The sequence below is a fragment of the Onthophagus taurus genome, chromosome 7 (assembly GCF_036711975.1).
Source record: "Onthophagus taurus isolate NC chromosome 7, IU_Otau_3.0, whole genome shotgun sequence".
Lineage (NCBI taxonomy): Eukaryota > Metazoa > Arthropoda > Insecta > Coleoptera > Scarabaeidae > Onthophagus > Onthophagus taurus.
Window position 1 is genome coordinate 19,482,548 of NC_091972.1, and position 12,282 is coordinate 19,494,829.

Genomic DNA, 12,282 nt, shown 5'->3' on the forward strand with positions numbered 1-12,282 from the left:
ATGCATAGATGTTTCGGTTAGTTTTAAGGAGTGAGATGGATTATATTGAGGGATGGCAGCAAAGATGACCAAGGCGATGTTGAGGATTACCAGAGATGCCATTGAGAAATGGTCGGAACTTTTATTCTTAATGTTAGGAAATTTTAATGTTTATTTTTAATTCTCGGTTAAGTGAAGAGGAGAGTTTGAAATTACGAAACTGAGGCCCAAATGACTTCAGATATTGAAGACATTGGAGCTTTTCTGCAAGCTTCACAGCAAGGATATCATTCAGCATCAACTTTTCCAGAATTAGCAACTATTATAGCAATAAGTGTGGTAGCTGTTGCAGAAGATTAGCAATTAGTGTCGGTAAGAAAGGTAAGATTGAAGACTTAAAATTTTATGAAAGACTTAATATTCATATGAAGCTTCTAAAAAGGAATACATTTTTACTTATTTAATTTAATAAGTTTTCTGTTAAATCAGGAATGCCGATGCTTAATAAGTTTTTGTTACCACGATACTCTTCACAAGTAATCCAAGAAGAAGTCTCTAATGAAATCTATGACAAGCTTCAAAACTACCACCGGTTATAAGATAGTTATTTCCTTTAGATAGCTAGATACCTCCTCTCCTAAATACCCACAAAAATCAAATCATTTAGTATTGAATTATTTACTCAACCAATATAATAAAATAAGTGAAATGGCTAGTGAAATCTGGATACAATTATTTTTGAAACGATATAAATTGTATTTGACAATTACTAGCGTAGGGAAGATTATGGGTTTTAATCGCGTTCCCGTTAATTGGTTTTCCAACTTCAGCGAATGTACTCGTTTATATACGTATGATTTACCCGAAAGGGATAAATGATATACCTAAATTGATTATCCCTAGACACCGTTTTTATTTCTGTTTATAAGTAAACAAATTTTGTTCTATATACTTAGAGTTCCCAATAAAAGTGAAAACAATATCATTCATACAAAAAAGAAACTTTTTTGCTTGAAAACCATTTCCGGATGAAAATCAAAATTGTATTGGGTTGGTGGAAAAATAATAGAGTTAGTTAGTGAGAGATGAAATGCGTGTGGTGCCTCGATACGGTTTATAACATTTTCAGGCATGAATATTCAGATTTTATGAATGAAATTCATTACAGAATTTGTGGGATATATTCCATATATTGTTATGTGTTTAATTAAAATTCATTTCAAATTATTCATGCTCTTATTGAATATCGTGAAATGTTCATTACCATTAAAGTTACAGAATCATTTAAGAATTCGCCGATAATTTAATTCAATTAATTTAAATTGCGATCTATTTAAATTTGTTAATACATTCTTTTATTCCTAACCTGTTTTTGCTCTTCCAGAAGCATCGCTATCAGATCTATGATGTCCGAGTAATTTTTCACTAATCCCGTGGAATTTCTCGACAATAATCTCACTGTATGAAGCCGGTTTATCCGGGTTTTGATGTCCGGATCCTTTTTCCACCGGCTCAGTGCATGAATTAACAGTCGGTGTAGAACCTTTTAAATGGATTAAAAGAATTGTAAAAAAAACAACTGGTATAAGTAAAAACTACTATTATTACCTTTTGTATGTGATGTAATAGGTGCACAAGCTGTTGTTGAACTAAGAACGGCCATTTCTTTAAAAGCTTTTCCTTCCACCTTAACACCTTTGCGGATAAAAGATAAAAAAAGATGTCTGCATAACTCCTCCGGGGTGTGAACTTCCAAAAAAGTATCCAAAAATCTTCTAAATTGTTCATAATCAATATCCTGAAATGAAAAGATAAAGAAATTACGATTCCACAAAAAAAATAATGAACGATGAGAGAAAGCACTTGAATCACCTGAAATTATGACCCTCTTAAAAACCTTCAATCATCGTTTTCCCTCCTCTTTAAAACCCAACAGGGCTCGGATTACACAGGACATAAAAGGAGGCCGCAAATTCTATTCCCGTGAATATTTTCGTTAAAAAAGGAAAATGAGAGAAGAAGAGAATAGAAAGTGAGCAGCAGAGCAATAAAGAGCTTTTTAATAAATCCCCGGGGGAAAAATACGTCCTGGAACGGCGCCTCGGTGACTTATTAAATGCGGACAACATCGTGCGGTGAATACCAGAGGCCTCCTGATGGAAGAAACAAATTATCGTCCTTAAGACTTTGCGCGTGTCCCGGAAATTTCTCTGACACTAATGCTAACAACCAACGAATTAAAAAGAAATTGTACTGACATAAAACGTATAATATGTACAGTGTGTTAATTAATAAAATTATCGTACCCGATGTCATCATTGCAAGTATGCAACCAATATCACAGTATTGCACTAGAACTATCACAAGAACTAACGCAAGACCTACAACTGTATCATTCGGGGTTAGCCGTCTTGAAAGACGTGCGGCTAAATCCCAATATTTCTAGTTCTCGGTCTAGTGTTAGTTCTAGTTTTATACTAGCACTAGTGGTGGAACGGATATCCGGCAACTATCCGGTATCCGGCTTATTCGGCAATTTTTTAAAATCCGCCCAGATAGTTAACATTAAAAACCTATTACTTAATACTCCACCATTCATAGGAATTAGTATCTCTTTTAAGTGTTGGACAGTGCAGATAATAATCAAGTTCAACCCCAATAGCACTTTTTCATTGAATACAACTTTATTTATATCAGGTTTGTCATTAGCAACCTCATTGTAACAATCCTAATACGATATATAAAATCTCTTGTTGCAGATTCGTCTAGTTTTCTTCTCTTCGCTTGTACTTCATCATCACATTCATAACACACAGAACTGTCGCTGTTATCACTTTCGATTATTAATTAAAGTATCCTCTTTTTAAGGCAAAAAGCCGTTTTGAAAAATCACTTTTAGTTCTTGAGAAATAAATTTTTGAAATGATCGACAATTTTTTCGAATGTTAGAAATTTCGCCGATTAAGTTTGAAAAATTCATATAAAATCCAGTTGTTGGAATATAAGTATGAAAATTTCCCAAAGTGTTAATAAAAGTGTCTTCTTTCTAATGAACCAACCCGTTTTGAAAAATAACTTTTAGTTTTTGAAAAAACTATATTTGAAGTTTTGATAAAATTTTGGATGTTCCACTTTTCATCGATAACTTTCAAAATTCGCTATAAAATTCATTTCTTGAAGAATCCTTGTGGAAATGTCACCAATTATTAATTAAAGTATCCTTTTTTTAATGCAACAAGCCGTTTTGAATAATCACTTTCAGTTCTTGAGAAAAAATTTTTGAAATAATCGACAATTTTTTCGAATTTTACAATTTTCGCCGATTAAGTTTTAAAAATTCGTATAAAATCCAGTTGTTGGAATATAAGTATGAAAATTTCCCAAAGTGTTAATAAAAGTGTCTTCTTTCTAATGAACCAACCCGTTTTGAAAAATAACTTTTAGTTTTTGAAAAAACTATATTTGAAGTTTTGATAAAATTTTGGATGTTGCACTTTTCATCGATAACTTTCAAAATTCGCTATAAAATTCATTTCTTGAAGAATCCTTGTGGAAATGTCACCAATTATTAATTCAAGTATAATCTTTTTAATGCAATAAGCCATTTCGAAAAATCGCTTTCAGTTCTTGAGAAATAAATTTTTGAAATAATCGACATTTTTTCGAATTTTACAATTTTCGCCGGTTAAGTTTTAAAAATTCGTATAAAATCCAGTTGTTGGAATATAAGTATGAAAATTTCCCAAAGTGTTAATAAAAGTGTCTTGTTTCCAATGAACCAACTCGTTTTGAAAAATAGCTTTTAGTTTTTGAGAAAACAATATTTGAAGTTTTAATAAAATTTTGGATGTTGCATTTTTCATCGATAACTTTCAAAATTCGCTATAAAATTAATTTCTTGAAGAATCCTTGTTGAAAGGTCACCAATTATTAATTAAAGTATCCTCTTTTTAATGCAACAAGCCGTTTCGAAAAATCGCTTTCAGTTCTTGAGAAATAAATTTTTGAAATAATCGACAATTTTTTCGAATTTTACAATTTTCGCCGGTTAAGTTTTAAAAATTCGTATAAAATCCAGTTCTTGGAATATAAGTATGAAAATTTCCCAAAGTGTTAATAAAAGTGTCCTCTTTCCAATGAACCAACCTGTTTTGAAAAATATCGTTTGGTTTTTGAGAAAACAATATTTGAAGTTTTGATAAAATTTTCGATGTTGCAATTTTCATCGATAACTTTCAAAATTCGCTATAAAATTAATTTCTTGAAGGATCCTTGTGGAAATATCACCAATTATTAGTTATAGTATTTTCTTTTTAATACAAAAAGCCGTTTTGAAAAATCACTTTTAGTTCTTGAGAAATAAATTTTTGAAATGATCAACAATTTTTTCGAATTTTGCAATTTTCGCCGATTAAGAAAGTTCTTAATCAGATTTTGGAATATGGGTATGAAAATTTCCGAAAGTGTTAATAAAAGTGTCCTCTTTGCAATGAACCAACTCATTGTGAAAAATAACTTTTAGTTTTTGAGAAAATAATATTTGAAGTGCATGCCGAATATCCGCTATCCGGCTTTTCGCAAAATCACTATCCGTTCCATCACTAACTAGCACTATCACTAGAACTAACACAAGACCTGGAACTAGAATCATTGGGGTTTAGCCGTCTTGAGAGACAAAATCTGAATATTTCTAGTTCTCGGTCTAGTTTTAGTTCTAGTGGCAGTGGTAAATAGCGCTAGTTAGCATAAAATATTACTCTGTAGTATATTTTTATTGAACTGAAACTAGAACTGTAGTGTGCCATGCACCACACAAAGTGTGCCATTTAAAATTGTTTTAATAAATGATTTGTTATATAATTTACAAAAAAAAAACAAAAAACAGATTGATAAATAAATAATCCAAGAACAACATATAAAATGTGGTAGAATAAAATTAATTTTTAAAAATTCAATAAATATTGTATGTACATGATCTCGTGACTCCCTCGTGAGAAACACTGAATAGCTGAGAATTGTATTTCAAGAATTCTTCAATTGGACACAAGTCAACCCAAAAAGAAAAAGAAAATCGAAATGTTCACCAATCAACGATCCCGATTTTCCAAAGCCAACGACTCTAAAAGAGTTACAAAGATTTTTGGGAATGTTAAACTTCTACCATAGATTTTCACACTTTCAAAATCACTTTACTATCAAAAACAATTTCATCAACTTCTTGGACACTGCAACACGACAACGCTTTTTCTTCAGCCAAAGATCTTCTATCAAAATCTATCTTTCTAGGACATCCCTCTTCACATGCTACCCTATCATTGTCAACTGATGCGTCTAACACAGATATGGGAGCTGTTTTAACACAAACCATCAATGGAAAATCTCAACCATTAGCATTCTTTTCCAAAAAATTTACTTCATGCCAAACCAAAGATTCAATTTTTGATAGAGAACTATTAGCGATCTACTCTGCTATCAAATTTTTCAAACATTCCTTACATGGAAGTCAATTTACGGTATATACAGATCACAAACCCACTGTCACATCAATTTTTTCGTCCACAGACAAAACTCCTCGTCAAACCCGATATCTAATTTATGTTGCACAATTTACTTCAGATATCAAATACATCAGAAGAAATTCAAATGTTGTTGCAGATGCTCTATCCAGAACAAACATCGAATCTCTAAATTCATCTTATCCAGATTTTCTAACCCTTAGCAACACTCAACTTGCTGACACAGAATTGTCAAACTTACTGAATAAGCAATTTTCCAACAATCCTTCAAAATCTTATCGTTTGGCACATCAAACAACATTACAATCTGATACACACATGTCAAAGCAAATTCATGTTTGGACCAAAACCTGCTTAAAATGTCAACAAGCAAAAATCCAAAAACATACAAAATCGCCAATCATCAACATCAAAATTCATAAAATTAGATTTGATCATATACATATCGACTTGATTGGACCACTCACTCCGTCCTTTGGTTGTACTTATGTACTTACAGTTATTGAACGCTTCACTCGATGGCCAGAAGCTTTTCCGCTGAAAGATTTTAGTCGATTTGGTATACCTACCATAATAACACATGATCAGGGACGGCAATTCGAATCAAACCTCTTTTCAAAATTTAACACATTACTTGGTACACGACAAATACACACATCATGTTTCCGTCCTCAAGCAAATGGAATGTTAGAACGATTTCAGCGATCATTGAAGACGGCTATCATCGCTAAAGGAGACACTACTAGATGGAACAACAATCTACCCCTCATCCTACTAGGATTAATAACATCACTTAAGGAGGATCTAGGTTGCTCCTCGGCAGAACTGCTTTACGGGCAATCACTAAGACTTCCTGGAGAGTTCTTCATATCTACTAATCCATCTATTGACTATGAGCCTTTCATCTCCAGTTTAAGAGACACTTTTCTTAAATTAAAGCCTGTGAACACGCCTTTTCACTCTATTCAAAAAGTTTTTATTCATAAAGACTTGCACAAATCAAATTTCGTTTTCATTAGAATTGAAGGTTTGAAACCATCGTTATCTCCGCGATACGAAGGACCTTTCAAAGTTCTGGCAAAAGCAACCAAATATTTCGTTATTCAGAAAGGCAATGATAAAATTATTGTTAATATCGATCGCCTTAAGCCCGCGTTTATCTTTAACGGGAGTGTTAAATTTAATAATTTAATAACATGTGTCATCCTCGAATAGAAAAGTACATTTTAACATATAATCGTTATTTTTTTATTACTACAACAAATTACTTTCTTAAGTTGTACCATTGTTTTACCTTCCTCTTCTTATTTAACATTGCGCAATTGGCAACAGTAATCTTGTCCATATTATTATGAAATGTGTTCTCTAATTTCTGCATTCGATATTCTGTTTGAGTCAGATGATCCCGGTCAGCACCAGCCAAGATGTTTTTTAGCTGTACAGCCATATCTGCTTTTACTCCTGCTTTTAATGCAGACCACGCTTGTTCAATAGGATTAAACATAGGGCTGTACGGACTTAGTCGTAAAAGTGTGTGGTGTTCAAATTAATTTTCTGCAAAAACCTCTTCAATAGTAGAGTGGCATGGAGCATTATCAATAACTAATGCAACTCCAGTTTGGTAAAGGCCTTGCGCTCTTCTTAGGCATTGCCTCACAAATTCATTTGCTTCCGGCTTCTTGAAAGAGCCCCGACGTAGTTCGGAATGAATTAGCCCCATGTTTCCAATGCATCCTATTAGGTGAATATTCGACCCTCTGCAACCTGCAGACACTGTTGTGCAGCGAGTCCCTTTTTTTGAACGACCCTGAGTCCGCGATATGAACAAATTAAAGTTTGTCTCGTCCATGTATATGATAGGTATATTTTGTGCTTGAAGATCCAATAAATTTTCTACATAAATACTCCTGCTTGTTTTCGTTTGAATACTATTCGCGTTCTCTGGTTCTCTACGAGCAGTCTTCAAAGTAAACATCAATCCATTGAGATGCTGTCGAACGCATTCGTTGGAGACATTGAGTGCAAAATCTTCACGGATTTTTTCACTCAGTCCTTTAAGAGTAATTTTAGGATTTTCTTCGACTGAACGTTCCATGAATTGACGGTGCTCATCAGTTATTTTAGCTCTGCGTTTACCTCCTCGCTGCTTTTCCGGTTGTTCTTGGTTAACCCATCGATACGCGGTTCTTTTTGGCACCTGTAGTACGTTTGCAAGATTACGCCATTATACAAAGCGCAAATCTGTGTCCTTAGGTTTGCAGCAGCATTTTTCTTTAAATAAGGCATCTCGTGTGAATATAATAGTTAAAATCTCGCAATAAATTACCATAAACTTGACAATAACCGATAAGTTAACAATTGTTTGACACCGATTTATACATTTATTTTTCATGCCATCTTGATATTGTTTGGTGCCAATATGATATGGACTAATGTCATTTTGATTTTGTTTAATGCCGATTTGCTTTTGATTAGTGCTAAATTTGTTGATTAATGCCAATATGATATTGTTTATTGCCAATTTGATATTGACTAATGCCATTTTAATTTTGATTATTGTCAATTTGATTTTGACTAATGCCAATTTGAAATATGACATTGCCAATTTGATTTTGACTAATGTCATTTTGATTCTGATTAGTGCCAATTTGAGCTTGAAAAGGTATAGTTCTAGGTTTAGTGTTAGTTCTAGTTTTACACTAGCACTATCACAAGAACTAACACAAGATCTAGAACTAGAATCATTTGGGTTTAGCCGTCTTGAAAGACGTGCGGCTAAATCCGAATGTTTCTAGTTCTCAGTCTAGTGTTAGTTCTAGTTTTACACTAACACTGTCACTAGAACTAATGCAAGACCTAGAACTAGAATCATTCGGGTTTAGCCGTCGTGAGAGACGTGAGGCTAAATTCGAATGTTTCTAGTTCTCGGTCTAGTGTTAGTTCTAGTGGTAGTGGTAGGTAGCGGTAGTTAGCATAAGATATTACTATGTTGTATATTTTTATTGAACTAAAACACAGTCTTCAGACGCACGCATAAATCCGAAATTTTCTAGTTCTAGGTCTAGTGTTAGTTCTAGTTTTACACTAGCACTATCACAAGAACTAACACAAGACTTAAAACTAAAATTATTCGGGTTTAGCCATACTGAGAGACGTGCTGCTAAACCCAAATGTTTCTAGGCCGATCAGCGACATCTCGAATTTTCCTAGTGTAATTTTTGCTTAAAACTGACCAATAGAAACCTTTCTTTTTGGCGCTTCAATTTGAAAACACTCCTGCGAATTGAAAAATAGAGTATAGTAATAAAGTATTTTAGATGAAATAATAGAATATTTTTCTCAAACTTATGTTGTTAAAAAGCGCTTGTAAAAATGTAATTTTACGTGATGAGTGCATTGAATAGACGGTTTTGTGTGATTCGAATAGGAAAACACGGTCGGCGGCAGGACGACGCTAAACGTTGACTGAATGTGCGCTCTCTGCGTTTAACAATGAAGACAAAACGTCGCTTTAATGGATTTTCTAACAAAGCCATGTCGACTCGTTCCGTACTGTCTCCATGCACTGACTGAAATAAATAGAGATACTGTCTGATATTGCCTGGTACTGTCCTAGAGTCCTATATGAACTCGTACCGAGTTTATTTACGTTTTTCTTCGAACAAATCATGTTTACAAAGAATAATAAACTTATCGAGTAATCTTTTTTAACGATTTTGATTTGATTCTATCTATATGTATACTGCGGGCCAAATGAAATCTTGCACTTTTTTTTGTGAGGATTACCATACCTCACAAAATAGAAAATAGTTTTAATTTTTGAAGGTTAATAACCAATTTTTAATAGATTTTAAAATCATATATATATTTTCAGCGCAACTTTTGTAATATATTTTACAATAATCCGGGTTTTCCTCATCTTTCTTTTTCATCGGTTACCTTTTCGACAGCACACTTCATTCACAACATCTTGTAGGCGCAACCTTTTTTTTTTGGTTGGTAGAATATATTGAGGGAAATGGTGTTTGGTAAGTCTCAAAGGCCCTTTTTCGATTTCCGTGTGCGGTAAATCTTAACACGACAATCGAAATAGAGGAAAATAAACCAAAGAAAAACCTAAACGGTTTTCAATTTAAATATGTAATAATACCAGTGTTGTTAAATACTGGGGGTATTTACCCAAGATGAGTATTTAGAGGTATTTATAAAATTTAATTTAAATTGAGTTGATGGCAGTTTTGCAAGTACTTCAAGAATGTAGAGTCGATTATCAGTACACCAAACTTATTTATAACATCTACAAGAATGCTACAATGACGATAAAATTGCATGAAAGTACTGACCGAATACCTATTGGGCGTGGGGTAAGTCAAACCGATACAATGTCCCCAAATTGTTCATCGCAGTCCTGAAGAATGCATTTAAACAACTGGATTGGATCCAAAAAGGCATAAACATTGATGACAAATACCTAAGTCAGATGTAGACCTTATTTCGGATAGCCTTGGAGAGATGCAACTGATGCTGAACGACTTACAGGAGGTGTCTGCAAGAGTCGAGCTAAATATCAACGTGGAGAAATCAAAATTTATGACAAATCTTGTTCCCAGCTCTAACATCAACATTAGAAAAGAAGACCTACGAAGGAGAGCTGGCATAAATGATGTGGTCAACATTGTGGCAAAAGTCAAGTGGAACTGGGCGTGTCATGTCGCGCGAATGAAGAATGAGCAGTGGACAACAGTTGCTTGAACGGATAAACGAAGTACAGAATAGGGGAACCCTATCTCCAACAATGGACGCAGAGAGTTGCTTGATGATGATAAAATTTAAAAAGAGTACAAAGTGCACTAAAAAAATAAACAAGTTTATCATAATATCTTGATCTAATCTAAATCACAACAGATTCGTCTGATAACATTTCATCATCTTCCGCTTTTGTACATACTGCTTGGGTATTTACCCTGGGCTGGCATAAATATCCGGATAAATACCCATTTTATAAATACCTACCCAATAATACAGAAACTTTGTACAATCAACCATACGATGTAACTTGTAACGAACATTGTAACTTGATATCTAAAAGGGTGCGATCAGTATAGCCAGACGAAAGAAGTACCTCAAAGGATTGATACATGATAGCCTTCATGGATGTGATATTAATTGACATGCTGTCATAGTTACATATTAGTGGAAGGAAAGGCGTTTAAGCGTCTCAATTTTTGCGATCTTGGTGATAACCACCACTACAGATATTTGGACAAATTCGATCCGGAATGAAACCTGTACTTTGTTTTAAGGGCATTTTAATGTAGACTCACAAAAATGGAAAGTAATCTCCTTTCATTAGCAAGTATCTAGGCAGCCCCTCTTTTATTTGTGTCCTTCTTTCATGTTTTTGCACATCTCGGTACCTATCTCTCAACTCCCTTCACATCTTACTACCCACCCTTTGTCTACTATTTATCTCAGTTACCGAATAGCCCGCTCTTCTATAATAGTTGTCTCTGTCTAATCCGGAATTCTTATGTTTTGTTTTTGGCCACCAAACCTATGAGGTGTAGGCGACCATGGGTCTGATTATTGCTACGTAGGCCCAATGAGCCATTCGTGGTTTGAGACCTCAATTCCTTCCTAGAAGCCTGCGGCAGATCTGGTTTGCCATGATAGCCTTTTTCCACACGTTGTCTAAGTGTGAGTTCCAGTTTAGTTTACTGTCTAGTATTACCCCTAGGTATTTAACTTCTGTTGTGAAGTTAACAGTTCTACTTTCAATGGAGGGTGCTTTTAGATCAGGACCATACTGAAGCATATATTGAAAAAAAAATAACTGAAACTGTGCTTTTTCTAATTATACGGGATAATGCAGCCAATTTGGTATGTGTAATGCGAACACAATCACTAGGGCATGTGAGGCATACACTACAACTAGTCATGAAAGAGGTTTTTGTTTATAGATGAATGAAATAAATTACACAGATCTGCAAAAAAAGGGGTGATGATTATTCTTGGATAGCTGACGATCATTTATTAACATTGGAAATGTGAAATCAAGACAAAGAACTCGGCGAGCAACTGTAACTACGGAAGAAAAGGAAATTGCGGTATTAGCTAGCGTTGAGGTAAATCCTCAAGTTAGCACTTGACGACTTGCAATTGACGACGGAATATCGAAGACCAGTATTTTAAGAATATTAAAGCACAACAAGTATCACCCATACCACATTTCATTGCATCAATAGCTTTATGGAGGTGATTTTGAAAATCGATTAATATTTTGTCAATGGGCACAAGAAAGAATGCGGTTGGACTTCAATTTCTTTGGTAACGTGCTATTCTCGGATGAGTCTACTTTTACAAACAAAGGACAAGTCAATAGACATAACATGCACTATTGGAGCGTTGAAAATCCGAGTTGGTTGCGTGAAGTAGAACATCAACGACCTTGGTCGGTTAATGTTTGCTGTGGCATAATTGCTGATAAATTGATCGGTCCATACTTTATTGATGGTATGCTGAATGGGAAGAAGTGCAGAAATTTTTTAGATGACGTCTTACCAACGTTACTTGTAGATTTGAGCAGGGAAAAAAGACAAAATATGTGGCTGCAAAATTATGGGTGTCCAGCACATTTTTTTGGATTATGCTGGGCGATGGAGAACACCTCTTGATTTTTTTTGTGGGGCCTCCTTAGGGATAATGTTTATCGCGAAGTACCGACTACGCCAGAAAACATGAAAGAGCGGATAAGAAATGCATGCAGAAATAGTAGCGAAGAAAACCT

At 34.3% G+C, this 12,282-nt stretch overlaps 1 protein-coding gene across 2 annotated transcripts in view; it reads right to left on the reverse strand.

The window, feature by feature from the left end:
* Positions 1–12,282, reverse strand: part of LOC111416008 (diacyl glycerol kinase 1) — a 193,001-nt gene that overhangs the window by 21,910 nt on the left and 158,809 nt on the right. For both annotated transcript variants that reach the window (XM_071197369.1, XM_071197368.1), the window contains exons 4-5: positions 1,588–1,777; positions 1,346–1,522 (exon numbers count right to left, since the gene is read on the reverse strand). In XM_071197369.1, the coding sequence (XP_071053470.1) occupies positions 1,346–1,522; positions 1,588–1,777 (367 nt within the window). The remainder of the gene's footprint in view (positions 1–1,345; positions 1,523–1,587; positions 1,778–12,282) is intronic.